This window comes from Pyricularia grisea (genome assembly GCF_004355905.1).
Source record: "Pyricularia grisea strain NI907 chromosome Unknown Pyricularia_grisea_NI907_Scaffold_2, whole genome shotgun sequence".
Classification (NCBI taxonomy): domain Eukaryota; kingdom Fungi; phylum Ascomycota; class Sordariomycetes; order Magnaporthales; family Pyriculariaceae; genus Pyricularia; species Pyricularia grisea.
The window spans coordinates 2,660,054-2,687,727 of record NW_022156717.1 but is presented as its reverse complement, the minus strand read 5'-3'; the positions used below and the strand labels follow the sequence as shown (position 1 = coordinate 2,687,727).

The window sequence follows — 27,674 nt, the reverse complement described above, 5'->3', positions numbered from 1 at the left end:
GAGCGCTCAGTGTGCATGCAATTACTCAAAGCTTCAGCCATCATCTTGCACAGGCGCTTTTGTGTATGTATTTGTGTGCTTGGAGCGCATGGTTTGTCATTTTTCATGATTGCCAATATCCATGTCAAGATTCTGACCATGACTACATCATATCATTTAGTGGCTTTATTAAGCGGAAAGACTGCTCGAAAACAATACTGATTGCTAGCAAAATGGCCTTTCAGTAGTAAAATGCAGCCAGTGTGAGACTGTTGCTAAAGACGAATCAGGAACAGACATGGTGCCATAATGGATAAACAAGATGGTGCCATGAGAGGCATTAGGAATACGCTCCGGCAATTACTTCCTGCACTCAAAGTCGTAGAGACAAGTCTCGTGGGTCATCATCATCGTCATCATTTTACACTCCAAAAAGTCCCAAACTAATCTACAAAGAAAATAAAAACCCCAGGTATTCCACCCAAGATAAAAGAAAATGTGTAAGTACTTCTACATACAGGACGCCGTCTCCATTTTGCGTCGCTTTTAATGCGACAGATGCTATTCGGGTCCCCGATGCGTCTATTTTAAAAAAAAAAAAACGGCATTCTCGTCATTTCACTCATCCCCTTCACTCATACCTCTGCCATTTCCTCTCGTAGTCATCCACCCTGTCTAGGCGGTTCTGGGCCTGATAGTGCGCGATGCGCGCTTTGCAATCCTTCTCGATGTGCTCCCGCTCCTCGACAACGCGAATGAGCCTGTCGAGATCGTTGGCGCGGCAGGCCTCGGCAAAGTGGCGACGCATCCGCGCCGAGTACAGCTGGCAGGCCGCCCGGCGCACGCGCTGAGGCCGGTAGAGGAATTGCCTCGCCAGCGGGTTGCTCCTGTCGATCTCGGGCTGCACGACCTGCTCGAAGCACTCCTCGCACGCCGTGAAGCGGGGGAAGTTGCGTATGGTGTACCACTCGCGGTCGGTCAGGTACTCATCGCGCGCGCAGTCGCCCAAGCTCAGTCGTCGCAGCTTCTCGTAGAGCCTGCGCACGTCCGGGATTGAGCCGCGGGTCATGGCCCTGTCTGATGTTTCTTCGAGCAGGTCGAAGTAGTCGAGGAACCGTAGACGCTCTGCGGAGAAGTGTAACGAGCATATCGCCTTTGTCGGCTCGGCCTTGGGATCTACCGGCTGAAAAATGCCGGCAAGGTTGGGGAACAGACTCTGAACAGAGCCTGCACAGTACCCGCATACTTGGAAGCGTTCCACGGGTCGGTTGTCCCTAGGATTGCGGACTGTGAACCACACTCGCGTCATTCGTTGGTCGCCAGAGCATGGCTGGTTCTTGGTGTCGACTACAGCTATGTTCTGGAGCAGTTGCATGTTTGGCAAACCAGATTTGCGCGTCATGAGCCAGGCGATGCGGTACCAGGCCGAAGCTCCAAAGTCACACCCGATAGGCTTGTCCATCGGTCTGAATGGCGCCGGGACAAACATATGAGCGTACTCAGTATGCGCAAACACACCCGTGTAACAATCGGGGCATATGTTGAAGTTATTACTTTGCGGAAACGTGAGCCAATCCGCAAGCCCGACCTGAGGTGTCCGGCGAGGGCATACGGGAAGATCGTTAACCCGTCCCTCGCTGACATCTTCGGAGTACTGTCTGAATGATACGACTTGCTGGTCTGTATTTCCGTTTTCATACGGTTGCACGGCAGGAGGGCTGTACGGGGACTGTTGCCATGATCCAATCGACGAGGCCGAATCCTGACGCTGAGCTGGTGGAGGCATCGGTGTAATCATACGCTCGATAGGTTCATTGGCCCCATTTGGCATACCAGTAAGTCCAGAGGAAGCAACAATGGCACCGGCAGTCATTGTTGCGCCTATAGGGAGACTCAGTGATGCAGTAAGGCTAGGTATCTTCGCATGCTGAGTCTGGGGTGATACTGTCGTCGGCGAGGAAGGGCCAGGGGCGAATGGTGACGTGGAACCTTCATCAGCTCGGCGTCGCTCCTTCATCTGAGGGAAAGTATATGAAGAGCGTGGGCTCGGTAGAGGAGGGGTATCCATGCCCGCAACTGAGCCCCGAGGTGATGTCAACGGGGTTTCACGTCGGGAGCTCATTCTGCTGCTGAGGGAAGGCCTAGTTATCGACTCTGGGCTGAGCAGATAGTTTGGATCACCGCTCATTAAAGAAACGCGGCTGTCTCGGGGGCCTCGAGCAGACCGGAGTGAGCTTGCATAGTCATCGCTTGATTCATCGCTGTTGTGCGATGAGCGTTGGCTTTTGTATGAATCGCTTCTCGATGGTGGTTCACGTGTCCGATCTCGGTTCCGTTTTTCTCGGTCCCTGAGACGTTCTCTCTCCCTCTCCCTCTCCCGGTCACGATCGCGATCGCGATCGCGGTCCCGTTCCCGTTCCCGTTCCCTTTCCCGATCTCGTTCACGCTCAGAGTACCTTCGCGATGGGGGAGATCTCCTCCTATCCGACCTTTCTGACCTGACGGAACGCTCTGAACGAGTTGGCGATCCACCACCGTAATATCTGCGGCCATCTGAGCGTGGAGGTGAGATATTCCTCCGGTTAGTGCGAGGACTAGGTTCGTCATACTTCTTCTCCGGTCTCCTGTCAGAGTACGCCCGCGAAGTTCTCGGTACTTCGATGCTGCTAGCCGGGCGTCTGAGGGAGTCCTCGTAGTGTTTTGTTCTCTCGTATGAGACTGCGCTCCGCTTTTCACCCCTGTCGTCGTAAACCTTCGGCCTGGTCGAGCTGTGGACGACTGTAGAACGTGGCCTTTCGCCGTTGGGTGCTGAGTTGTGGTTCATGTCAAAGTAGGCTCTGTCCCGTCCCGTCGTGGAGTGCTTGATCACGGTAGGGTTTGGTGATAGATATGCGTCGCTTGGGGAATCAAAGTATTCGGTACGTGGGCGCTGGTTGACAAATGCAGTAGACTTTCTCCTCGAGATGACTGGGGATGGTGCACGAGACCGCGCTCTTTGTCGTTCCCGAGACCGTTCCCGAGATGAATTCCTGCCAGACGGGTTTCGGGAGGCAGCTCGGGATGCAGCCCTTCGGCGCTCCCTTGACCGATCCCTGGAACGATTTCGCGACCGATCTCTCGTGGATACATCAGTCTCGATGCGAGGTAGCTCACTGCGGCTTCTCCTCAGCCTCCTCCGCTCTGTGTCGACCTTGTCCTCTGGAGGCCTTGCTTTTTCGGTAGGCTTCAGAACAACCGGTATCACGCTGGGCACAGTGTACTTGCGACCAGTGTTGGCCTTGTAGCCCTCATTCTCCGGCCTTGGCTTTTCATCTTCCTGCTCCTCAACACTGCCTCCGTTCTTGGGGCTTTCGTCGGACTCATTATCGCTGGTAGACTTGGCTCCAACAACATGCACAAACCGTCGCTCCGGATTGGACTCGTGCACCGGGACAAGAATCGGGTTTTGCTCTAGTTCTCCACGGTATTGAACCTCCTCATCGGCCGGCAAAGGGGAATGCACTTGATAATGTGCATGTTCTTTGGCCAGTGAAGATGCCTCATCCTCAACACTGGGTGCTGGTGGATAACGGGGGATTAAGTCATTAGACCGGGGGACATGACGGTCAAGTTTGGACGACTGATTCGCGCGAACAGGCGGTGGGGGATCGACGCTGGGAATTCAATCATGGCTTGATCAGTTTCGTCTCAGCTTTTTTTGGGCGGGCGTTGTTTCTCAGGGCTCAACACAGGCATTATCTGACCAAATTAATTGTGCAGAAACAAAATATGGGCTTGAACACTTACGGTTTTGGCGTTTTTGCTCGCGGCTCTGGGCCTGTCCATTGTCCAGCTTGGAGGTTGTTGCTGTCGACCGAGTTCATCATCCTGGCACTCACTTATAATTTTATCGGTGCAGTGAGAGAGAGGCCTTATGAGCTCGCCAAGCTCTCCTTCTCAGCCAGCGGTCTCTCTCCCCGCTGTGTGAGGCTATTCGCGCACACGCGCACTCTCCTTAGGTGGACTCTCCTCAAAATTTGGTATTTGTTGCTCGCCAATTGCTTCTGCTAGTTGTGGCGCATCATAAAAAAAAAAGAATTCTTGATTGACGACTGGGGAGAAGAGCTGACTCCAAGCTTAGTCGGGTTCGTAGATGTTCTTATGCCCAACGAATGGCCCTGATTACTGTGTGAGGCGGGGACCGGGGGGTGGTAACCAGGGCGAGGTGACCTGGACCAAGTAAAGCGGGGCTGCCTGTTGTACTGGTCAGGGCAGGGGAAATAGAAACAAAAAGTCTCAATGGGAGAAGATAACAAAAGAAACCAGGCACAATAGAAACAAATCGAGTGGGAGTGGTCGGAATTTGTCTCAATCGTCTTGGAACAATAGCTTTCCCCCTTCTTCTTCTTTTACCTCTTTAGCTCAGACATATACCAGTAAAAAAGTAGTAACGGGTAAATACCGTAAGCGTAAGATCTGAAGCGAGCTGCGGAGCAGAGAACGGAACGGCAACCTTCTTATTTAGCGACACAATCACAACTGGGGCTCGATCGATCTCCGCGTGGAGTGATGTTTTTGTTGGGGGGCTCGGGATGCAGGATGTGAGGGGCGTGTTTCTCGTTTACGGAGTGCTCTTAGAAGGATTTGCGGTGCTGTGCACTTACAGTGCATCACTCACTCACCTAGACGCCCAGCCGTCCGTCAGAAAATTGATTCGATGTATGGGTTAGCATCCGGCGGTCTCGGGTTGCCACCACCGAGGTACCCTCATATGCAAGAGCATATGCACGAAAGAGGAGGACCTGCGCAAGAGGAGAGAGACTGCGGAATTACGCAGTAGAACCACTGCCTATACTACCCTACAGCAACGCCAGACGGTGTGTCTGAGACTTGGGTGAGGCGGACACCGACACTTGGTTTCGTTACCTTACCTACCTAGCTTGCCTAGGTACTTACCTAGCAAGATAGTATCCAGGTAGGTAGGTAGTTATCCAATTCACCAATGCTAGCTAACTAATCACTTGATCGTAGGGCAAACAAACGTTCGAGTAAAGTCGTGCATGTTCCTTTTTTCCATCATCGGTCGGTCGGTTGGGCAAGATAACCTGTAAGCTTCCGTCTCATGACGGATTCCCGATAACTGAGTGCCTTGTCAAACCCAGCACAAGATCCCTACAGTGCAACAAGTAATCATATTGTACTCCTACTGGGGATTACTACAGTAAATAAACATTATGTATCACCGAAAAAAGGTATCTTTTCTCCGGTAACGAGTCTGTGTAGCCTACACCTGTGGGTACATGAAATAGCTCCTGGGAATCAATCATCAAAAGTCTCCGGGCTGACCTATTTACGGATAGGACCTTTTATACGGTCTCACCCAGGTATACCACGCCAATTTGTAGTTCAACTACAGACTACTTCACATTACAAAATCCATGCGGCTCTTCGGCTATCAGTTCAGACAACGACCAGCAGTAACAAGGTGATATAGTTGTGTAAAACTGCCATCTCATCTCGGACAAAGCAATCCGAAGTGATACACACATGTCATCCACCCCTCTGATCAATGCGTCTGGTCTACAAGTTTACTTGGACAAGAGCGCATGAGCAAAAGGAGGGGTAGCATGTCGAACAACGGTTATGTCGGGTGGGAGCGGGGCAGTAGCGTGTCGCGACAAACCACCGAGCTTCCTGCAGCTCTCTTTCAGCACTAGCGCGCCGCCCTGGCTTGGCCTGCGGTGGGCACCATGCTTGGCGACGGCTACAGGACGGATTTTAACCACACATGAGATGAACTTGGATTACCACGGAAATTCCAAAGGCTTTTTTTTATATTTTATATTTTTTTTATTTTAGTTGGTTGCCGACAAAGGCAGGAAAGAGGAAAAGCCACCCCACGGGTCTAGACTGCAGTAAGGAAGGATTTCCCTTCTAGCTCTAGGAATTAGTCGCAACATCTCTTGTTTTCCCGGAACAACAACGTCAATAACTCGTTTCTTTGTGACCTCGGTGAGCAATAAAGATATGTGTATGTACAGTACGTCTACACCACTACAGTAGTTCTCCAGACTTACAGCGCATAAGAGAAAGGATCAGGGTGGGTTGCATCGCATCATGCTGCGTGCGCCAAACTGTTGATGCTGCGGTGCCGGAGACTCTTCTGGCTCCTCAGCATACTCCAGCACAGGACCCAAACCCGACTCCATGATTAATGGTCACGCACCTCTGGTGCTCCCACAACGCGTCTTCGAGATGGTCTTGGTTCTCTTGGAAAGTCCTGGGCATATGGCCTATCCTCGAAATGATTTGCTTTTCGCAAACGGACTTGGCATGGATGACGAGTTCAATTCTACCCGCAGCGGCGGCCTCCTCTTCAGCAAAACAGCCGGCCGGCGGGCCGATTTTGAAATTCAAACACTGCAGCGACAAGACACCTTTGCCGCCCTTGATCTCGGCCTCTCGTCGTCGTCGTCATCATCATCGCCCATTCTCTTGAAATTCTTCGAGCCCGCTTGAGGTCTTGTTCCCGCTATGGAAAAACAAGCCTCCTTGAGATGGATGGATCACGGCAGTGTTCAGTCGACCACCTGGAAAGTGATCTAAAATGGCGTGGTATATGCGTCCGCTCCACGCACTTATGTACTCGTGCGTTGGCGCTGCTTCTAACTCGCAAGTCTAAAGCATGTCGACGTCAAACGGGACCTCTCATCTCTTGGATGACTCCAAAGGTTGATGAGGTCGGTACTACGGCGCCTAGTGCATTCAGTGGGTTTGACGGCAGAATCCGACTTGCCCGACTCCCGACCGAGGACGCGCATCTTGTGCGGGTCGAAATGGAGAAGTCGTCGATCATGTTTGTGGCTCAGACGAACGTGATCCATCGCACAACTCCGACATATATTTTTCTTCTCTTTGCACGCGGCTAACTGCTTCAGTCGGTAATATAATGCGGCTAGTTTACCTAAGGACCTATTTATTTGAGCCCGTTTACTGGCTTGGCGAGCCTTGTCCTCGGCACGGAAAACACACATCGCTTTTCTTTCAGTCTCTTTACTTCGTATCGTTTGCCACAGTCTTCATTCCCTTGCCACTGACTCTATCGCCAAGATTTGTTGATTTATCTTTACAGCACACTTTTACGTTGCCCCAGTCGTGTGGATATGTCGCCGGCGAGAAGTCTCTCCGCTTCGATTGCATGTATTTTTTTCCGGACCAGTATATCCGATATGCCGTTGCGTCCACTTCCAGTTTTAGTGTACGCGCCTGCTGAACATCTCTTGCGAGATAAGCAAAAACCAGCCGGCTTGGTACGGAATGTACCAGGACTAGGTCATCACAAAAAGTCTGCGTTCTGCAAATAGCACGGAACTGGCTGCAAGAAACAAGCGCTTCAGCCTTGTAGAATAAAAAGCCGGTGTTTCTTTCGAGGGGGAATGCAATGCGGCCGTTGACTGACTGCATAAGCTTACATGCAAAGGTCCTGTTCTGGCAGTGTATACCGTACTCCGTACAAGGCGGGTGCATGGTCGGGCCCAATCACACCGCTATTATGACAAGCATCCCATAACTCTACCATGGATATACAAGGTATACTGAGTCGTATGAGGTCGATTTCCTTGACGTGATTTCCATTGCAGGATAAGCCTGGGTCGGACCAGAATCTAGAAAGGTCTTGATGAGGGCCGATATCACAGTGACAGGCTGACAGCAGACCGCAACATTGGTTCATAATATGTGTGGAAGTCCGCCCAAATACTGCACGTTCATTGTCTCTGTGCTGGAGTACATGGTGTACAAGCAAATGCCACAGAAACCGTCAATTGGCACCTTGATCCAATTCAATCAGAAATATTCACAAATTTGTTATTTTCTGGTCAGTCGAAGTAGGCAGGATAGTGTGATATCTTGCAGCATCACACCACAAGTTGGGCATCAAGTCCTTCGCGCAACCTCAGAGGGAGTACACGCCCTGTCAAATCGAACCAGCTCCAATAGCCTGACTATATTTGGGCCAGAAAAATATGCAAAAAATGACAGGACGCTAGCCTTTGACTCAACGCCTTTATAAGCCGACAGTCTTGGCGAATAAAGGGCTGTTTTTTTGAGGCTGCACAAGGCGACCAGTAAGTATGCCGTGATACATTGGACTATATCAACCATGCGACTACGTGCCGGGGATATTTGCAGGGGGTAATACAGAAGCGGTCACTGTCACCGACAGTCAAAGTTGCCGATTGATCGCGGTCTCTGGTTTTCAGGGCTGACGAGATCATTGCGGTGTATCGCAACAAACCCATATTAGTCCATTCCCACAGGGCTATATCCTAGAGAGTTGACCGCCTCTAAAGTGGCTCAAGGGGAATCGGTATCGATTTCCTTAAACCCTGAAAATCTTTGAACTCATGGGAACTACGGATATTTCTCAAAGGCCTCCTGAAATCAGTCTACAGTAAGGGCTTGGTAGGCTGGGTACTTAGGCTGCATGACAATCGTAGTCAGGACAGACTGGGCGTAGTTACGAATGCTGACTGAGTTCTGCCATGAGGCATTATTAACCAAACTTGATGAACACGTCAATGCTATAATATAATCATGATCAAATTATCATGCCTCTTATATTCTCATTTTTAATTCTTACTACATCATATCAAAACTTCGCACTACACGCACGGTCTAAAATCGACCTCATGGCTTACTCTCTGATACTCCCGAGCCTGGACAACCTGATTTTCTCCCAAGGATTTACATCTCAAGTCTATTGATTGACACCAGATAGGGATAATTACCGCCATGATGTCTTGTTTGTTGTTGCTGTCCAGCTAACATGAAAACTCTTTGACTATGTGGTAAAATATGTATGGAAGATTAGTGAATTTCTACAAAGCCGAGGCGTCCACGGCGGAATGAGCCCTTGAGCTGATGAGAGCTAGCTCAGATAATGTGCATATGTGATGGTCAACCGATCAAAAATAGAGAAGCAAGAGAATCGTTTCCCCAAAGGAGTGTAGCACACGAGTCGAAACATACTCCCCATGCAGTGCTCGCGAGACATACCCGTAGATGCAAGTTGCGTACGCTAAAGCAAACGGCATACATCGGGAGATGTTGCCCATCCGGGACTCCTGTGCGATTCTTGAATCCCGCGATCATCCGGCTCCCGTGGAGTTGATGCGCGCCCGGATGAGGTACTCGTCGTGCGTTCAAATTGAACCCACCAGCTGCAGATAGATAGTTGATGCTCGTACAAGCCGTTTTTGTGAAGGCCACCACTACTCCAAATATTCAGGATGAGCAAGAAAGATTTCAAACCAACGATAGCCATCAAAGCCGTTATGCACGATAAAGGCATCGGGTTTATATCATCATAATCACTTAACCAAGATAATTAGAGACTAAGGGTGGCGAGTCCGTCATTCTTCTACAATATCAGCGGCACACTCCGCATGATGATCCGATAACTAAAGAAGTGGTTTGTACTCACACAACGGATCCTTTGTGCTGCGTACATTCATAGTAGTGGCGCAGAGATCCTCAGACCGGATCCAATTCGCATGGCGGGATGTTACATAGCAGATGTCCACCACTGAGCGAGACAGACCCGCAAACTGTACTCTCGATCGACGACCTCCCGGTACCACCTCCGGACGGGCTTCCGGACATGGGGTGACGCTTCTTCTACGTCTCTCCCGAGCGATATCCCGGTCACCGTATGACACGAGGAAATCGATCCAACTGATAGATTGTAGGCACGAAATATGTCCTTGTTTGCAGTTCGGGTTACAGAACAAGCTAAGGGTTAGGTTAGGTTAGGTTAGGTTGGCTTGGTAGGTGGTTGTCAAAAGAGAACGTCCAACTCGCAAGCTTCTTTTTTTTTGTACCACCGGCGCTCATTGGCCGCAGATCTAATAACAAAAGAAAGAAAAAAACAGAAAGGCAGGCCAGAGTCCCCGAGGCAGCACACATCCAAGCCCACCGCCCCCTTTCCCACAGTGTTTGCCCTTTTGTTCCGCGCGCTTCAATCAATCAAGAACTCCTCGATATCCTTGTCCTCCTCATCACCAGCCTGATCAGCCAGCTTCTGCTCATGGTCCTCGAGGATCTTCCTGACGACCTGACGCTGGCGCCTCCTGGCCTTCTTGCCCCACTGGGCCGGGGCGGCAGGTTCGGCGTCGTCCTCGTCGTCGGTGTCTTCGGGCACGCCGGCGATCTGCTGGCCGCGGAACTCGTTGGGGGACATCTTGGCGCGGTTCTCGGCGGCCTCGGCCTCGGCGCGGGCCTCCTCCTTCTCCATCTGCTTCATCTGCACGTTGCCGGCCAGCTTGACCAGGTACGGCCGCAGGAGAAGGTAGGCGCAGACGGCAGTGATGAGGCGGATCCACTGCTGCGCCGACATTTGCGATAGAGAGTTGCCCAGGTTGTTGCGCACGCGGTCCTTGACCAGCGTGGCCATGTCGTAGAGTCTGTCCATGGCGGTTGTTTTGGGTTTGGCAGGGGGTGGGGAGGAGGAGAAGTGGCCTGGTCGCTCAGCGCCAATGCTGAGAGGTGCGCGACCAAAGGTTCGGCTATTCTCGCAGTCAATGACGTGAGAATTTGTTGTATAGAGATGCCAAAACAATTGAGAATAGCAAAGATTTAAAAAGTAAAGAGTATATGGGATCTTCTGCTCATAGGAAAACTAATGGGCGCAGTTTGACAAGTTGACAAAAAAAAAAAAAACAGTCGCGCGCCATTAGATGAATTGGACCCCCCCTGATCAAGAAAGATTTCCTTTACTTCCGTATTTGGTTGCTGGGGAGAGTGGAGCCCAATGCACCCAATAAAACTACTGTGTCTTGCACGTTTAGGACCCTTCGACATTTCCAGAACAAGGGTTAGGAGAAGAAAGAGCTTGAGCGGGGTCATTTCGTCAGAGCAGATAATTTGAGCCTTTTCTCCAACGCGTTGTCATCAACAATTAACGCGTCGGCCTTGTTCTGGGGAACTTTTTAACTCTGTTTACACTTTTCCCGTTGAACTTGAATAAAGTCTCATGAGATGGACGAGGAAGAAGATACAAGGGAGGCAAGTCCCCAAGGGTTTCGGTTTCTTGTTCAATAAAAACTCTCCCACCGGCAACTAATTGGACTAATTTTGAAAATGTTAGCGACTCAAAGCCGCCTTGTGGTTTGCGGTGGGGAAGATTGTCGATGAGGGTTGGTAACCATCAAAAACATCGTGACAGGGCTGGTTTTACGAGTAAATGGATGATGAAGAAAAAGGATCCAATTAACGGAAATTGAACCTTTAGAGACGATGAAGAAACAAAGAAATGCCACTCCTCAATTCATAGGCGCTCTGACAGACATGGTTTTCACTCAAATTGGTGCGCCAAATATTCAACCAATTCTCTCCAACGATTCACATCAAACACATTCACTAACCAACAGACTGCGCAAACCTCCATATTTAGAGAACGTCGCCAAGGATTTGGAGAGCTTCAGTAGCCACGCAGGCCGCAGCACAATCACGACGGACGATGTGCTTCTCCTCGCGCGGAGGAACGAGGATCTGCACAACATCATCAAGCAGGAAGTTGATCAGCAAAAGGCCAACAAGGCAAAGGCTCGCAAGGGAAAGCAGAACCAGTAAATCAGTAAAATCAACTTGGCCAGTCGTGATGGATACCTACCTAGGTACCTACCTACCTAAATACCCATGTTGGCGTAATGCAGAAAAATTTGTCAGTCACAAAGAAACAAAGACATTTCTAGTGACAAATCATAAGGTATTTTTGGTCTTTGCCTGCCTGCCCTTCTTTCTCAATCAATCGTGACGGCCCGGTATAACGGTTGTGTCCGAATTGCCGAAAGAAGAAACGAAAAGTCAATGGTCCACAGTTGACAGCGCGCGCGCGCACGCTAAACCGCTTTCGTAACCCGCGCGGCAGCTCAACTGATAACTTCGGCCTCAAACTCAGGGGTCCGTTGACAGCCAAAGTCAATAGAAGAACCGAACGGTCTTGCAGACGGCGCGCCTATTTGTAATCACAATGATTCAAAGTCGTGTTTATGATCTCTTTGAAGGGTATAAGAATGCAGAGAATGGACGGCTACAAAATATTTGGTCGGTTCAGTGGTCGTTCATCATCACAACATACATTATTATCAAGCTTCCTCCAGCCCCTTATAGTCAGTCTCAACAGCTTTTTGACCTCAATCAAACAGAAACAACAAAATTGCACTTAGTTTTGCCTGTCAACGCTTTCAAAACTTGTACCGCCTAAAATGTCCCAGCCAAAGACAGTGGTTGTGCTCGGCGCCGCCATGGCCGGAGTTCCAGCCGCTCAAAAGCTCCTCACGCAGGTGGCACCAAAAGTTCCCGGAGGGCTCAAAGTGATACTCGTCGGTCCCAACACGCACGTCTTCTGGAACCTCGCCTCCGTCCGGGGGGTTCTTCCGGGCAATCTGATGCCTGAGGAGAAGCTCTTTTACCCCATCGCACCAGCCTTTGCACAGTTCAGCTCGTCTCAGTTTGAGTTTGTGGTCGGCAAGGCCACAACCCTCAACCCGGAAACAAAGAACGTCTTGGTGACGCTCAGTGGGAAGGAAGGTGGCCAGGCTTCCGAGAGGACAATCTCGTACGACATTGTCGTCGTCGCCACTGGCAGCTCGGCCAAGGAGAGCATGCCCTGGAAGATTGTGCAGGATATCGAAACCACAAAAACCAAGATGCGAGACATCGGCAAAGACATCGACAACGCCAAGTCCATCGTCGTTGTCGGAGGCGGTATGACTGGTGTCGAGGTTGCGGGTGAGCTGGGTCAGACCTACAAGGGACGAAAAGAGATCACTCTCATCGTCAAGGACGACCTACCCCTGACCTCTGACGTACGCAGCGACATTCGCGCCCTGATCGTCACCGAACTGAAGAAACTCGGCGTCAACTTCATCACCTCGAGCCGGGTAACGAGCGTCAAGGACGACAGCAGCACCGGCGGCAAGACGCTCGAGATCACGAGCAGTTCGCAAAACACGACCCAGACGATCCACGCCGACGTCTACCTCCCGACGTTTGGCATGGAGCCCAACACGGAATTTATGCCCGCACACCTTCTCGACCAGAGCAGGCGGGTCAAGACTAATCTCAAGCTGCGGGCCGAGGGCCACGACGACGTCTACGTCGTGGGTGACGTCTCGAACCTCCAATCGTCGTCGGCCGCGCATCTAGACGCCCAGGTTGCGTACCTTATCAAGGAACTGGAGGCGAGGCTCGTATCGGGCCGGAGTCTGTCTGAGGAGTACAAACCGAACGGGGGCGTCATGTTCGCAGTGAGTCTTGGCAGCAAGCGCGGCACGGGTCAGATGGGCAAGTGGAAGCTTCCGTCGATAATGGTAGGGTTTGCCAAGAGCCGCAACCTGACAACGGATAGGGTGCCGGCCTATCTCAAGGCTTAGTCGGGGCTGTCCGATGCGTCATTGCTTGGTGTTAATGGTCTCTTTTCATCCTGCGGGTTCTGTTTGTGTTTATACCCTCATACTCGCCTGTCATATACTCTTTTGGTATTCTGTTATAATCTCTCATATGTTTCAGCTTTTGTTTATCTTGATAGTGAATATAAAATGGACTTATAATTTGACTTTAAATGCTCGTCTGGCTGAATTTTAACTTTCCTGGAGACACACCTTGGATCAACGTTAAAAATGCATCAGGTGAAGCCGCTCTGAGATGGTTTTCTTCCCCAGCTTTGGTTTTAGAGAGGAAAAATACAATTTGAGTTTTTCCTCCCGCAACCCACCAGCTTAAACTCAAACACTGTATGTATGTATGTGCATCCCCTGATTCAGAAGTACTTCTGGCCAAGTATGGAGTGGAAAGAGCTGATTTGGAATGGCCGTAAAGCCGTCAAACTTCCCGAGCATTTGCGGAAAATTGGACAAGCAGCACTACTAATCGGCAACATCGCGTCTCACCCAAACCAAATATATGAAGAGAGGGCATCACCAAGCGAAGTTACTGAAAGCTGCGTGCTGAAGTTATCAAATGGCCTCAAAGCCTTACGGTTGGTTTTCCCTGAAGATAATGGCGAGGATTTTCTACTAGAGCATGCAGCGAGCAATCTGGTGGTTTATCCATTTACAAAGAGAGATCTGGACAACGTTTTCGGGGGCAGAGCATGAACTGGCTCTGATTCGGATGATGAAAGGCACAAGCTCAACGGGGCTTATACCGGGCAGCAGCGATAGAGGTTAGGGCGGACTCGGCTGGATGGTCTGCCAAAGCCTGTTCCTCTTATCAGCCAGGAGGTTGCTTTAACGCTAAGTTACCGCGACAAGGTGGTGGGACTTGTCTGGGTTCTTTTGGAGCAACCGAGCGTATCTTTCCTATTTGCATTCACTTTTCTGCAATATCATTGGTGGTTTACGGGTTATTCAAAAAAGTAGTGGTCTATTCAAAGGAAGAAAATAACACGTGCATGACATCACTACACTCCACGGACTACGGCACTGCCACGATTCCATGGCATGCTGGTCATGGCAAATTTTTATTGATATTTGATGCGCGTCGCTAGATTACACACGCAGTTGACCCCTATCCAGCACAAAAGACCTCCGTGCAGGGATGGAAAAAGAGTTAAAATGAAATAACAAACCAAGACACCGACCAAAGTATGGGTATAGCGTGATCCTCCAAGGTATATGTGCCGTTCCGCGCCAGTGCCGTGGCAAAAGACAATGGAAAAAAAAAAAGAAAAAAAAAAAAAAAAAAAAAAAAAAAAAAAAAAAACGAGGCACATCTCGCCGTTGGCCAGATGGCGGTATCTGCTACATTGACGCCGACAACCAGGTATTAAAATAAAATGCAAAGAAAATAAACAAATAAAAAGGCAAAGACCTAAAAAAGAAACTCCTTCCAATGCTCATATAGTGTAATGCTTTATACTCGGTGTAACCGACAGTTCCGCAACGAACTCAGCCCAAGACGTGTCGAAAATCATGAAGCGAGGTACTCGGTCAAGCTCTTGGCAGGTTCAACTTCTATTGGTTACCCCTCCTGAAGAGCCGCTTGGTACCTCCGACCTTGTTGATCTCGCCAAAGAAATTCTCACCCGGGGATCCGCCGCTCGTAGGAGGAAGTCTGCGCTCGCCGCTAGCAATGCGCACCTTCTCCTTTACGTTCTCGATCCATTCCTTCCTCTCCGCATCAAGCTCGATCTGCTTTCCAGTTGGGCCTGACATGCCGAGCAGGCTGTCTTCTTCGGCCCAGCTAAGGCGAGATGAGGATCTTGATCTTGTCGACGATTCCGAAGGGGGTGTAATTTGGTGGGATTGGTTATCGGCGTGGGCGGTCGAGTCTACAGAGAGAACGGAAAGCGGTGTTTTGGGTTGGAAGGCCTGTCGCGCCGACGAGGCACTGTCCTCCATGCCGCCGAAGCTGCGTCGCGTCTTACGGACATGCAGAGGCGTTATGGGTGAGTCTAGTGCCGAGGCTGGCCGGTTTCCAGGGCTAGAGGTTGGGATGTCCTTCACCTCAACCTTGCTTGCGCTACTACCCTTTGATCGCCTGCCATGGTGAATGGCATACTCCTTTAGATACTCTCCAAGATCTGCCCACCCACCTCCAACCCTCACCATACATCGATCCCCGTTCTCGCCGACCAGTCTGATGAAAAGCTTGATCGGTGGCTCGCCAGTAGACTCACGCGATAGATGATAGACTTGGATGTCCCGCTGCAAACGAGATCTGGTCGTTCTGGCAAACGCTGGCGCCAATAGGAAAGCAGGGGTTCCGGCTCTTGAGGATCTCGCCGACATTGCAGACTGACTCCTTGACTGACTTCTCGGCGTGGAACTGCGGTCAAAGTGCCTTGATGATTTGGTGTTCAGATGTGGCAGCTGCAAATCCGGTGGGTTGAGGTGGTTAATAGGATTGGGCTGTGACGACAGGTGGATCTTAGCCGGAATCGAGCCTAGGATCGAACTGATCTTCTGCTGGAGCTCGTCAGCGTGATCTGGCCTGATATGAGGAAGCTGTTGTGGTGTCTCCGGCTCGGAGTCCTCGAGCAAGGATGGTTCGAGGGGTGATTTAGGCGGTGTTCCTTCCAGAATACTCTCGTCTTCCTCCAATAGTGGAGGTATCTCGGTAAAGGACGTAGATCTGGCACGCTCGTGTCGACTCATCGAGGGTGGTGAGCTGGGAGGGCTGATTTCGGCTACACGGTTATTTCTTGACTGAGCCTTGGGCAGTGGTGGGGTTTCGGTCTGCTCATGGCTCGTGATCAGGGTGGTCATGGTAGACGCCGAACTTGTTGGCCTCTTTGCAGTTGCTTCTGGAGTTTGGTCGAGTGCTTGAATTGATGGCCTGGGCCGAATAGTCTTGGCCAGTTCTGCATCCGCCATCATCTTCTCGCAGACGGCTATCCAGTCACCATACCCCTTTTCAAGACCATCCATACGATCAATCCATTCGGAGGGTACGGTCTCTGGCCGGCCATCCAACTGGTCCAGCATAAAATCGATTGCGCTACCAGCCTGTGCCGTCTTTTGGCCAAGCACAGATTTCATGACCTCAAAGTCATGCCGGAGCAACGTCGAACGTTGCGGGATAGCAGCTTCATCTTCCACAGTGGCAGTCGAACTCGATTTTTTGTTTATGTCGGCATCGATCACGTTCCATCCTGATCTCAGTGCAATCTCCGCATCATCTAGGAGCTTCAGTGTCATCGGGACCCTCCGCAAGACGAGAAGCCGGACACGCCAACTGCTCATAAGTCGTACTAGGCGCGAAAGGTTTGGAAGTGTTTGTACTACTGTAGCAGTGACGAGAGCGGTTATGTCATCCATTTTGTTGTAGAAAGAGGCTGTTGATCCTGTTGAGGCTGCGGACCTGGCAGACATGGGCGTGCCTGGCCTCGACAAGGGCAGAATGTGGTTGTAAAGCACATGCCGCTTGATCCCTTCAATATCCATATCGTCCAGCTCGGCTTGTATTGAAGCAAGGCGCTGCTCGTAGTGCAGAACCTCACTGGTCTGTAAGCATCCCAGCCACGCCTTGTGCCCTACGATGCCATCCTTCTCATCAGCCCTCGACTCCTCCGCGACATCGTCATGGTGTGAGTCGCGTTTTTGCCGCCCCCTGGATGCCGTAGAATCGAAACCCGAAGAACCATCTTTGTCAGTTGGCCAGGTCCATTCCGACAGCTCAGTCAACCAGTCGTATATGTTCTTGGAGGCAATGGCAGCTCCCAAGGCAAATGCCTGCTCTGTGGCTGTAGCTGAGTCAAGGCATTTCTTGAGGGCACCAGTGGGGTTACGGAATGCGTCCAGGGCAGTCGAAGGGGTCATGGAGGAGAGCAGGTCGTCGGTAGCGCGCTGTCCGATGGATGATATTGAGCTCGATGCATGGTGCCGACTCGAGCCCAGCAAGCGCCCCGTTGGCTGATGAAAGAGGTGAGCTTCACCCATCTTGACGATGGGATGAGTCCCGTCTTTGGCGTCAGACGAGGGGAAGTCTATCTGATGTATGCCCAGGACTCGATGGTTTGTTGTTTGCAAGTAACAGGCGTTGTTAGAAGTTGGAGATCGAAGCAAACGAACGTCGTGTATCGCAAGCAAAAACGTAGCGACGTTGAGTTTGAAGAGGTAAGGTATTTAGGCGGGCCGGAGCTCTTTGTTGTCCGCGGGGAACCTTTCTTTTTTCTTCACAAAGCGCTGCTTCGGACAAAAAAAGAGGGATCCAGCGAGCTCGGAGTCGCGTAATGCAAAAAAAAAGAGGATGGAGGGCGAGGCTGACGTCGGTATTCGGTGGCGGGGGACGCTTTGAGAAGTAAAGAAAAAATAGGAAGGCTCTGAAAGAATTCGGGGACGGCTCGCGCGCACTAGGTAACCACAATTTTTGCGTTGTCCGAGATCTTTTGTAGAACCAGCGTGTTTCAACCGCACCTTCCTCCCCTCCTCTTTAGATTGTCGGCGAGCTTCGCGGAGGGGAGCTCACTGCCTGTTGTCCAAAGTGAAGTGGCTACTGGAACCTGATGAAATTCTTTTCCCCCCAAAAAAAGTGACGTGTGTCTCGGCCGCGCACCGCCTTTCTGCGCGAAAATGGGCTCGTGCGGTGTTCTGCAGCTACAGAGACAAAGGACCCAACTAGCCTAGGCGCGGTAGTGAGATCCATGGGGAGCCATAATTGGCAGGCCTTTGTTTGCCGGATTGTTCAAGTGATGGTGGTTTTTGGTTGATACGTTGGTTAGGTAGGATATGTGTTTTGTTGAATTTGTTGTTTAATGAGTGACGATAGGTTGGTTGGTTAGTTTTGGCTGAAACATTGACAGAAAGGAAAAGAAACGAATAGCAGGAACAAAAAGAAACAAAAGAAGTGAAAAATGACACAGAAAATGAAATAAAAAGAAGGAAGGTGGTGATGCTGTTTGTTTGCTGAGCCGCGCACCGATCTACGCGCCCGCAATCAATGCCTCTTGTCTCCAAAGGAGCATGAACGATCAAGAAACGAAACGAAAACCCAACCCGGGCTGGAGAAAGCCATCGTTCATGCGACTTGGGGCCATGGGATAAATTTGAACCCTCGCCCAATAGCAACGGGCAGGGATGTGTAAGTGGATCCCGAACAAACAAGGACCAGTCAGGAAACGAATAGTCATGTTCTTCTTTGACCAAAAGTGCCCGGCATACCACGCAAGCTTGAACGGCAGGCACATGTGGCCTGCCACCAAGCGTTATTTCTATTTCGATCTAGGAAGTGGCTGGACCGCGTGATTTACTAAAAGTCTGTTAGATTATTTTAGCTACTCGAAACAGGCTTAAATCATCACAAAAATTCCAGTGTCGTATCAACAAAAGAAACCTCCAAGAAAGAGAGAGAGAGAGAGGGAAACCCCCCCCAAAAGAACTTGCATCTCCACAGAAACCCAGCAAAATCCAGATCTCCACATCCATGTCGATATGTGCAGTTGACGTGCACATGTACGCGCACAGATGCCGTTCTCCGTCAAGAAGCAAAGCAAAGATGAGATGGGGTGGCGCGGGTAGAACAACTGCAAAAAATGCGTGAGAGCAAAGACCTTTAATTGGTCCTTGACATGGCCCCAACCATCCCAAGCCATCTTTACTACATTTATGGCTCGTGGTTTTGGTGGCGGGCTTGTTTTTTTTTTTTTTTTTTGCCTGGTCTCTGAACAGTGATGAGACATTTCGCCCGCAAACATCTCCCTTCCCCGCCTTGGCTGGAGTCTTTGCTTGTTTGACGAAATGAAACGATGCTGAAAGTGTCTTTGTTCGGCATTTTCCACCCCCTCCCTTTGTAACGCCCCTCCCGCCTCGTTGGCATGGAGAGTGCCGTAGTAGAGATACAGTTGCCCCATTGACGCGCCAAACCAACGCGCCGCTCGAGATGGACGACGCGCCGCCGAATTGGCCCCGATGTGACATCACAACCACTTTGGTGATAAACGACCTTTAAAATTTTCAGCTATTAACCACCCTGGTAAATTGAACGCTTAATAAAAGATCGGTTAACATACTTGCCTAGATGAACTTTAGTACCGGCCACATCTAGGCAAACATGAAGCACGGACATCATTCAGACCAGGCAGGTACATTTAGACGATACCAGACATAAGCAGAAAAAGGTCTAAATAGAACCGTCAACAACATCGTCCGGTGTTGGCTAATAAAAAAAGAATAGACAACCGTTAGCCCCTAAGGCCACTCTATAGCCAAAAATAAAAACAAAAACAAAGCCAAGTTCTATAAACTTAAAGCTTGTACAGAAATACTGTGTACAAAAAACTGCACCTGGCGGTGGGTATATGCAAGGGATATACTAATCCCTATTTTTTCTCCCCCAAGAAAATCAACAGAGCAAAACAAGGCTTGGGAATCTGAACAAAATAGTACCCAGGTATCATAAGTTGTGACATCGAAACTGTATAATGAAACGACGTGGCCTGCGTATACTTTTTTTGTTCCCAAGGAAAATAGCCACCCATTCCCATGCCAACCAACCCGTGAAAAGAAAAACCAAACTCCAAAGACCAATATGCGTAAATTCAGTCCAGCATGTCGTAGTTCGCCTTGGGTCATCATCAAGATGATACAGCTACTTGATGTGCATTGTTCCCACTCATGTGACCGTCAAACATGATCGTGTCGTGACCGTCGTCATTTGGCAGACCGCCAATCTTCTCTCCACCACCTTTGTCATCGTCACCACCGGCTCCGCCGGCACCATCAGCGGGAAATTGAAGCCACTGATCAAAGTCAAGATTGGTGCCCGTCATCGCGTTCCAGTCGAACTCATCCTGGCCCGTGCCAAAGTCCACCACGTCCATCATGTCGTAGCCATCAACACCACTGGACGATGAGCCAACGCTCGCCGACGGCGTGAGACCGACACCCGAGTCCAAGTCCCTCTCGGTATGCGGTGGCGATTGACCCGCGCAAGTGACCACGCGCGCTAGAGCAGCCGGGTCAATGTCACTCGCACCCATAGTTCCAAGGGGTCCGGTCTTGCGCAAGTCACCCGCAAGATCACTGTTACCGTTCTGCTGGGTTTCGGCGTAAGATCGTTCGCCGTGGAAAAGTCCCATCTCGAGCTGGTTCAAGTAGGGCGCGTTCTCGGGAGGCGGGGTGGAGAGCTCGTCGCCGCCGCCTCCCATCTCTCGCCTGAGCGAAGCAGCGCCAGCGAGGTTGATGGCAGGCGCTATCGTCGTCGGCTTGGTTCTCAGGCTAACCTTCTGGCCGTACTGGCTCTGCCGTTGCAACATCTGCAATTTGTGCATCTGCAGCTGCCTCTGTGCCGCGGCACTCCCCAACGTGTCAGTAGGACCTGCGGCGCTTGGCTGCGTGTTCAAGTCAATTGCTGCCTTGCGAAGAGCAGCATCTAGAAATACGGTGGCAAAATCGGCAGCCGAATATATGTCCCTCAGTTTCTCCATGACCTGTAGACACTGGCGGAAGCCCTTTGTGGCTTTCTCGCGTACTTCCACCACGGGGTTTTTCATTTCCAGTAGATGGATAATCATGGCGGGCAGGATAACAGTTACACCCGTCGTCGGCAGGAAGCGTTCCAGGCGTAGGCCATGGAGCTCGGTGGCCATGTGTGTGATGCGAGCGGCGCTTTCGCGCACGCGCATGCGTGACATATCCTGTACCTGGCGCGAGGTCGTCGGGACTTGAAACGGCGATGCAGGTAAGAATTGCGGGCGGTGGAGAGCCGAGACAGTGGTGTAGTAGACCATATGCAGAAGATTCCTCTGTACTGCAACCGTCGATCGTCCGTGCTGAATATCCATCGTCGTGAGCGGGCGATACTGCGCGGCCGGGGGAAGATTCTCGAGCCAAGACTTGAGCTCTAAATCAACCACATTGATGCTGTCAATGTTCTCAAGGGTCTTGTTGGGAAACAGCATCATCGTGCTGTTGGTTGTGTTGTCCGGCTTTGTGGCATCTCGAATGAGGACAGAGTATTGCGCCTTCAGCATTCCACTGATCAAGACGCAAAGCTTCGCCTTCTGGATGCATAGTTCCGCAAGTTCCTTCTGCATCCTGAGGTCGCGAACAACCGTGCACTCGGCCGGCAAAAGCTGGTTCTCGTCCGACAAGGCCTCGACTTCGAAGTCGGCCTCGGTTAGCATCGGCACATCAAAGTCTTCGGCCTTGATCCGTGTCGGCCTCCGCATGCCGAGCGCCACGAGCCTGTCCCGCATGAAGCATGACCACCATATCCGCTTCCATAACCTCTGCTTACGGGGAGCCATGTTTGTGCTACCCGGGTTGCGGTGAAGCCCAATAGTGTGGGCCAATGAAATGGCGACGCCCATCCAGTGCCACGTATCCTTCTGGTCGTCAGGTGTTTCGTACCAGTAGGTCATGAGAAGAAGAGCCTGTACCAGGACCAGCCTATCTGATTCGTAGTCAAAGTCGTACAGAAGCTTACCACCGCCGCCACAATCAGTTAGTTATTTGGGGCTCTTTGTGTCAATCTGTCACTGGGATATGCTCACCCTAGTTTTGCTAAAGTAAAACTTTCGTGCCGCCTTCCTAGTTGGATACCCGGCGTCCCGCAGATGCTTGATATCGACAAAGGCAGTTGCTGCAAACATGACTGCATGATAGAGAAACAAGCTTATCTGCCCACACAGGCCATCCCGCGAGTGAATGGCATTGAGAAAGTCGTGTATATCTATCAGCGGCATATAAGGGTGGACGTATTCCACATATGACTGGAGGAGCGCATTCTGCAAGCTGAGATCGGGAAGGGCAAGGGCGCCCTTGGCGTGCAGATACTTGACATCTTCAGAGGCAAGCTTGGCGGGTAGCGGCTTGACGAAGGCAGGAAGCTGCGAGAATATCGAAAGGTCGGGTTCTTCAAGGGAGCTGAGAAACTGAGCCGTCCGGACGTCACCAAAGAGATTATCTGGGTTTAATGGAGGGTCGGGCCAAAGAAGTCGCTGGTTATTCAAGCTGTCGCCCAGCTTGGAAAGCAATTCGCTCGAGTTCTCGGTTCGGTAATTCGCCCGTTGCTGATCTTTAAGCAAATAATCCCGAATGGGCTTGGGTTAGAAACATTGGTCGCTTGCTTTGCATGCTTACTGGCAGGTCGTGATAGGATTTGATTGATGGGGGCCCACGTGCTCGGTCGTCAACTTGACATGTGAACGGGCGGAACGAAACGAAACGAATTGACCGTGAGGGGGTGGACATGGGAGGTGGGTTTGGTAGTATTTTTTGGGGGGGTTGGGGTAGGTAGCATTTGGGGTAAAACGTTGCCAAGCCATACCAAGACTGACCAAACAAGTTCGTGTCTTCGTACTCACAAATTAGATGAGGAACATGTCCGTGGCCATCCAGGGGCGATTGATCCAAGAGTCCAGTACCATTCGCGTGGCCTATTGCGGCGCCAGCGCCGTCGTGGTTTTCCATTCCGCCATTACCCAGAGATGCAGCAATTGACACGGAATCCTCGCTTGGTCTCCGCAAATCCGCGCTCGAGAGGCTGATGGGTGCATTTCCCGTCGCTGTCTTGGCTCGCAGAGTATCGGTGGTGACCGACGTTCCTAATTGGCCTGCGCCAAGGGTGCCGCCCGCGAAGATGTTTTTCCTGGTTTGCGGCGTGTTAGTTTATTGGTTGTTCAATTCTGCGTGATCAAATGACCAGCCCTGTCTCAAGAAGAAGCCGCATCGGGCAATTCTGACTGCTATTCCCATTGCTTTTTTTCCCCCTGGCATGTGCTTGTTGGGAATGTGTATGTTCCATTGCGCAACTAAGCGCAAAACTCAATTGAGCCGTAAAAAAAAAAAAAAAAAAAAAAAAAAAAAAAAAAAAAAAAAAAAAAAAAAAAAAAAAAAAAAAAAAGAGAGAGAGAGAGAGCGTTGGGATGCAGGAGATGCAGAGGGCTGCTAAAAACGGCCTCAAGAGTATTTGTGCATTGTTCGGTCCAACGGAAGCGGACGGAGACAAAGCCCATGTTCGGCAAACAATTCCAACATGGTGAATCGAACAAAATAAGAAGCACAACGCCATGGCAAAAAAAGAAAAAAAAAAGAAAAAAAAAATAGGGATAAAAGGATAAAAAGAAAAAGTAAAAACTCACTTTCGCCGGCGACTTTCTGAAAGAATGCAAGCCACATTGTCCCAACGGCAATTCCCACATGGAGCACCCTCCACCACGTCGCATCGTACCTTGCGCGCCCTGCAGCTCACGCAGGCGCGTGCCGCTCGTCGTTTTGTGATCTTGGTCGCCGGTTCCCCGCTGTCCGCATCAGTGCCGGCTGACGTCGACTCTTTGCGCTTCTTAGGTGGTGGAGATGTCGCCGTCGCCTTGGTCGTCGTTGTCGTCGTCTTGGGTGATTCAGCAGAGGTGGTGGCGGCGGCAATGGAGGGTGAATCTTGTCGTTCGACCGAAGAAGGCCTGGATACCGGCGAAGCCTCGCCGTCGCTGTCGCTCCCGCTCATAATGGGATGCGCTGTGTGCGTGGTTGGTATGTTTGTTTTTTGTTTGTTATCGCAAGAGCCAGGGTTATAATCCACCCAGCTATCGTTCGTAAAGGATTCGAATCTCGCCAATGTTTCCCCAATCCACTTGTCCCTATTCCTCCAACCCACAGCTCTTGTCGTTGCTTGGGAAGCACAAATAAAGATCCTCCCATGTAATGTTGTTCCCGTTTGTTGACTTTTGTTTGGCAGCTAGTCGTCTCAGGAGGGAGCAGCTATCGGTAGCTAAATTCGCCAAGTTTCCGTCTGTGTGTGGCGTGGATGCGTGATGTGTATGTGTGTGTGGCAAACACGACGCGCCGTTCGGACCAGACCGACCGCCGTCTCTGCTTTCTAGGATTGCTGGCGCAGTAAGCCTTCTGTAGATTTTTTTAAGGTTTGACGAACAGCAGCTGTATCTTGCTCTCGAGCCGCTGGGTATGTCTTGCGGCGAGTCGTGCGTGTAAGAGGCGACGTCTTTGGACTCGTGGCCATCACAAGCGCCAAAAAGCATAGACCTCAACTCAACTTGAGAGGTACTTCGAGATGACCAAAGAGGCAAACCCCAGCTTTTTCTTCCGTCTTTGGGGTTATTTTTTTAATCTCTTATTTTCTGTTGAGAGCCCGAAAAAATAAAAAGAGAGTTGCTTGCCGCACGCATTCAAAACCGTCCGTCCGAAGGGCACAGGGCAGAATAGAAAACCTGTGGGAGTCAGTCAGATGGCCGAGTGTCAGGATGAGGTGGCATCGGAAACAAAGAGAGGCAGAAGAGAAGTTTCGGCGGGACTCCGAGACAGGCAGGTAGGCAGACAGACAGGTTATGTACCTACATACGGGTACAGATGCATTAAGTTGGAAAGTAACTTGATTTAATACTGTAGGTAGGCAAGGTACTTGTTTTGGTTTGTTATTTTTTTTATTCTTTTTTTATTCCATTCAGTGGTACTTGTTTCCTCTTTTGTTTTTCCCTGCTGGTGCCAGTTTACTGCTAGTTTAGGAATGACAAGCCAGTCAAGGCCCCGGTCCATCATCACCTCCTCTTTCCTTCTGTGCACACCCCCACCAGTAACCGTGCTTTGGTTCTGGGCAGCTGCCTCATCGAACGCCGAAGCATCCATTAACTTCCCCAGCCTAGCTAGGGTATGCTCTTGGCACGAGGTCACCGTGGGATCCATTTGTGTGGAGGGATCCGGAACACACAGGGCGTATTAGTGGTACGTACAGAAATCGAGAGCTTACTCCGTGAAATAATACTGTACAGAGTAGTAAATTAAGGAAAAACATGAAATTGCTCCATATTGTACCCACACCAACCGCTGATCCCTGTATCTCTTTTTTACTTCGAGGACAAGCCGCTTGCGAACGAATTGCTTTACCTAGTACTACGCACGACATGCGTGGTATAGTTTATGACCCAAGAAGCTCCCCCCTGGTAAGGATGATGCTGTTAGCAATTGAATCATCATCCCAAGACAGCGGGGTGGCAGCGCGCGACACGACCACCAGAGCTCGACGATCGGTTTGGTAATATCCACGTACGAAGAATTTATTAAGTTAGGTACTACCTAAGGTAGCAAGATAGGTACCCAAGTAGCTCATCTCTATTTACCCTCCCACCGTATGACGCAGCAGAGTTCACTCTGAAGCTTTTTACTTTATTAGATGTCATAAAAATGACGGTCTGGATGGTTGGTAAGAATAAGACGGCTTGAGACGGTAACATTCGGATCCCAGACAGTACAAACACAACCTTTAATGGCTGACTGATTGAAATGACCGACCTGAAGACCAATGAATCCGAGCAAAAGTCAAGCTTGCAAGCTTGGGTACTTAGGTAAGTTAAAGGTAAGGTAAGCTTGTTCCTTTTTTTCTTTTTTTTCTCTGCACGTCTCGTGCTTGCTTTGCTTTGGGCTCCACGCTTTGCAACCTAGGGTCTGGGGCGGGAGATGGGGGGTGACTTGGCACACGACCCCCAAGCGACATCTGCATTGTTGATGCTAGGTCTAGGTAGCGTGGTCTTGACACCCAGCCTAGTACCGTAGCAGTACGAACTTTACAGCACTGTACCCTGTCGCTTGCTAGCCGCCACACAGTCAACCAAAGTACTGTGAACTAAGTAAGTCAGTGAGTGCTTTGTGCCAGACCTTCTATGTCATGTATGTACGAATAATGATAATCCGCACAATAAGAATGTGGTGTGTTGCATTGATCTGCATGCCGTGGTCATACTCTTGCCGGCATTTCCAACATCAACGGGTGACCGGAGGTTCGTGCAGTTGAGGTGAACTTGCAAAAGGAAACGTCTAGCAAAATCGTTTTGATTTTTTTATCTTGTTTTTTTTTTTTTTTTTTTTCCCCCCTTCAAAGATTCGAATCCGGCGGAGAACGTTCACACTTTTTGTGCGCAAACCAGGGATCGTTGATGCAAGCACGCCCACCCCAGCCTTGAAGCGGGTTCCCCCCCTCTCAACCCCTTGACTACGTCGATTTACAAGTGGAGAACATCTTCCCCACATGATGAATACTTCACTCCATTTATGGATTGTGAAGCCGGATTCCCCTACCAAAAAGGGGAGGCACGATTTATCACGACTGGACGGTTTGATGGGTTCATGCCCATTAATTTTGGAATGGCGGGCGGCCAATTCTCCTTTGAGCGTGAATGACCAACTAACCCGGCCAGGGGTGGTAAATCAAACGCTCCTTTTTATCGCGATCCCTTCCAAATCCCTCACCGCGACTTTCATGCTTTTCATATTAGGTTGCCAATGCAAACCGTCGTCTCGTTAGCTGGTGTTTTGGTTGCGAGTCATTACCAGCCGCACCGCAGCGCAGCACACAATAGGGCAAACAAGCGTGACAGGACGAATAATCCAATGTGTGTTTTTTTTGTTGTTGTTCACAACATGTACCTTTTTCGTTGCCTTGGGTTTCGGTTGGATGATTGGGGGGTTTCCATCCCAATCTATACTTGCAACTATATAATTGCCCCGTAGCTATTCGTAGACATCATCGCAATCGTGTTTAACTTCCTGCTCCGTTGGCATATCTATTTTTCTTTTCCTCCTTCATCCCAAAAGCTCGGTTCCAGGAAGCCAAGTCTAAAACTAATGTTAATAAACCTCGTGCTCAGCCTCAAGAAAGTCCCATCGTCTTTCTTAGTCAAACCCCCAAAACGAACCATGAAGCGGCAACGACGGCAGCCCAGCTGGAACTTGGTGGTTCCCTTCCCCACCCGGCCTAGCGGAGAACAGCCAGGCCCACAATAATCTTAGCCTGCAAGGCGAGAAGTCACCTGCTGGCCTTGGGCATCCTGGGAAAAGCGTTATTTTTCATTTGCAACTGGGGACAAGCTCTGAACCTAGGCGCTCGTCATCGGTATAGGAAAGAGGGAGAAGGGAGAAAGAAAAAAAAAAACGTGGCGTAACGAAGCCCTGGTGCGAAGAACACGAGGCTGAATCAAGGCACCACCTGATGAATATTCCCCTTAGCGACGCGGAGGTTTTTTTTTTTTTTTTTTGCTAGTTTTAGAAATATGTTGGACACGGATTGATCACCCCTAATGTAGGGCAATTAATCAACTACGTATAACGTACGCATATTATTCAAGTGTGTGCTAAGCAAATCTGTTCGGTCTGGGTTACGAGTTTTGTATCTAATATTAACGCAGATCTCAGTCATTTCAAAGCGGAATTAAGCCGCCGATACACATCATTCTCGATGCAATTGCGGAGCTTTTAACCAGTGAC

General features: G+C 50.3%; 6 protein-coding genes across 6 annotated transcripts; 2 read left to right on the top strand and 4 right to left on the bottom strand.

Annotated features, from left to right (window-relative positions):
* Positions 1 to 377: 377 nt before the first annotated feature.
* Positions 378 to 4,478, bottom strand: PgNI_03369 (uncharacterized protein). The gene is made up of 2 exons (XM_031123424.1): positions 3,766 to 4,478; positions 378 to 3,632 (listed from the first exon to the last, which is right to left on the bottom strand). The coding sequence occupies exons 1-2, from the start codon at positions 3,843 to 3,845 to the stop codon at positions 611 to 613; spliced, it is 3,102 nt and encodes a 1,033-aa protein (XP_030985048.1). The 5' UTR covers positions 3,846 to 4,478; the 3' UTR covers positions 378 to 610.
* Positions 4,479 to 6,165: 1,687 nt separating this feature from the next.
* PgNI_03368 (uncharacterized protein) lies at positions 6,166 to 6,477 on the top strand (the record flags this gene model as incomplete). The annotated part of the gene is made up of 1 exon (XM_031123423.1): positions 6,166 to 6,477. One exon carries the CDS (start codon positions 6,166 to 6,168, stop codon positions 6,475 to 6,477), a length of 312 nt encoding a protein of 103 aa, XP_030985049.1.
* Positions 6,478 to 9,976: 3,499 nt separating this feature from the next.
* Positions 9,977 to 10,429, bottom strand: PgNI_03367 (uncharacterized protein; the record flags this gene model as incomplete). Its single annotated transcript, XM_031123422.1, has 1 exon — positions 9,977 to 10,429. The coding sequence occupies one exon, from the start codon at positions 10,427 to 10,429 to the stop codon at positions 9,977 to 9,979; it is 453 nt and encodes a 150-aa protein (XP_030985044.1).
* Positions 10,430 to 11,666: 1,237 nt separating this feature from the next.
* On the top strand, positions 11,667 to 13,394 carry PgNI_03366 (uncharacterized protein; the record flags this gene model as incomplete). The annotated part of the gene is made up of 3 exons (XM_031123421.1): positions 11,667 to 11,680; positions 12,074 to 12,128; positions 12,186 to 13,394. 3 exons carry the CDS (start codon positions 11,667 to 11,669, stop codon positions 13,392 to 13,394), a joined length of 1,278 nt encoding a protein of 425 aa, XP_030985045.1.
* Positions 13,395 to 14,975: 1,581 nt separating this feature from the next.
* PgNI_03365 (uncharacterized protein) lies at positions 14,976 to 17,402 on the bottom strand (the record flags this gene model as incomplete). The annotated part of the gene is made up of 1 exon (XM_031123420.1): positions 14,976 to 17,402. The coding sequence occupies one exon, from the start codon at positions 17,400 to 17,402 to the stop codon at positions 14,976 to 14,978; it is 2,427 nt and encodes an 808-aa protein (XP_030985046.1).
* A 1,939-nt stretch (positions 17,403 to 19,341) lies between these two features.
* PgNI_03364 (uncharacterized protein) lies at positions 19,342 to 24,826 on the bottom strand. The gene is made up of 4 exons (XM_031123419.1): positions 23,546 to 24,826; positions 22,769 to 23,052; positions 21,956 to 22,479; positions 19,342 to 21,883 (listed from the first exon to the last, which is right to left on the bottom strand). Exons 1-4 carry the CDS (start codon positions 23,905 to 23,907, stop codon positions 20,036 to 20,038), a joined length of 3,018 nt encoding a protein of 1,005 aa, XP_030985047.1. The 5' UTR covers positions 23,908 to 24,826; the 3' UTR covers positions 19,342 to 20,035.
* Between the last annotated feature and the right edge of the window lie 2,848 nt (positions 24,827 to 27,674).

Bases quoted from the DNA above. Each gene is read 5' to 3' on its own strand.
- PgNI_03369 (XM_031123424.1), bottom strand. From the start codon at position 3,845: ATGATGAACTCGGTCGACAGCAACAACCTCCAAGCTGGACAATGGACA. The intron at 3,633-3,765 runs GTAAGTGTTCAA...TTGAATTCCCAG, and splicing joins CGAGCAAAAACGCCAAAACC to CGTCGATCCCCCACCGCCTG.
- PgNI_03364 (XM_031123419.1), bottom strand. From the start codon at position 23,907: ATGAGCGGGAGCGACAGCGACGGCGAGGCTTCGCCGGTATCCAGGCCT. The intron at 23,053-23,545 runs GTGAGTTTTTAC...GCCGCAAACCAG, and splicing joins TCAGAAAGTCGCCGGCGAAA to GAAAAACATCTTCGCGGGCG. The intron at 21,884-21,955 runs GTGAGCATATCC...GGCGGTGGTAAG, and splicing joins TTTACTTTAGCAAAACTAGG to CTTCTGTACGACTTTGACTA.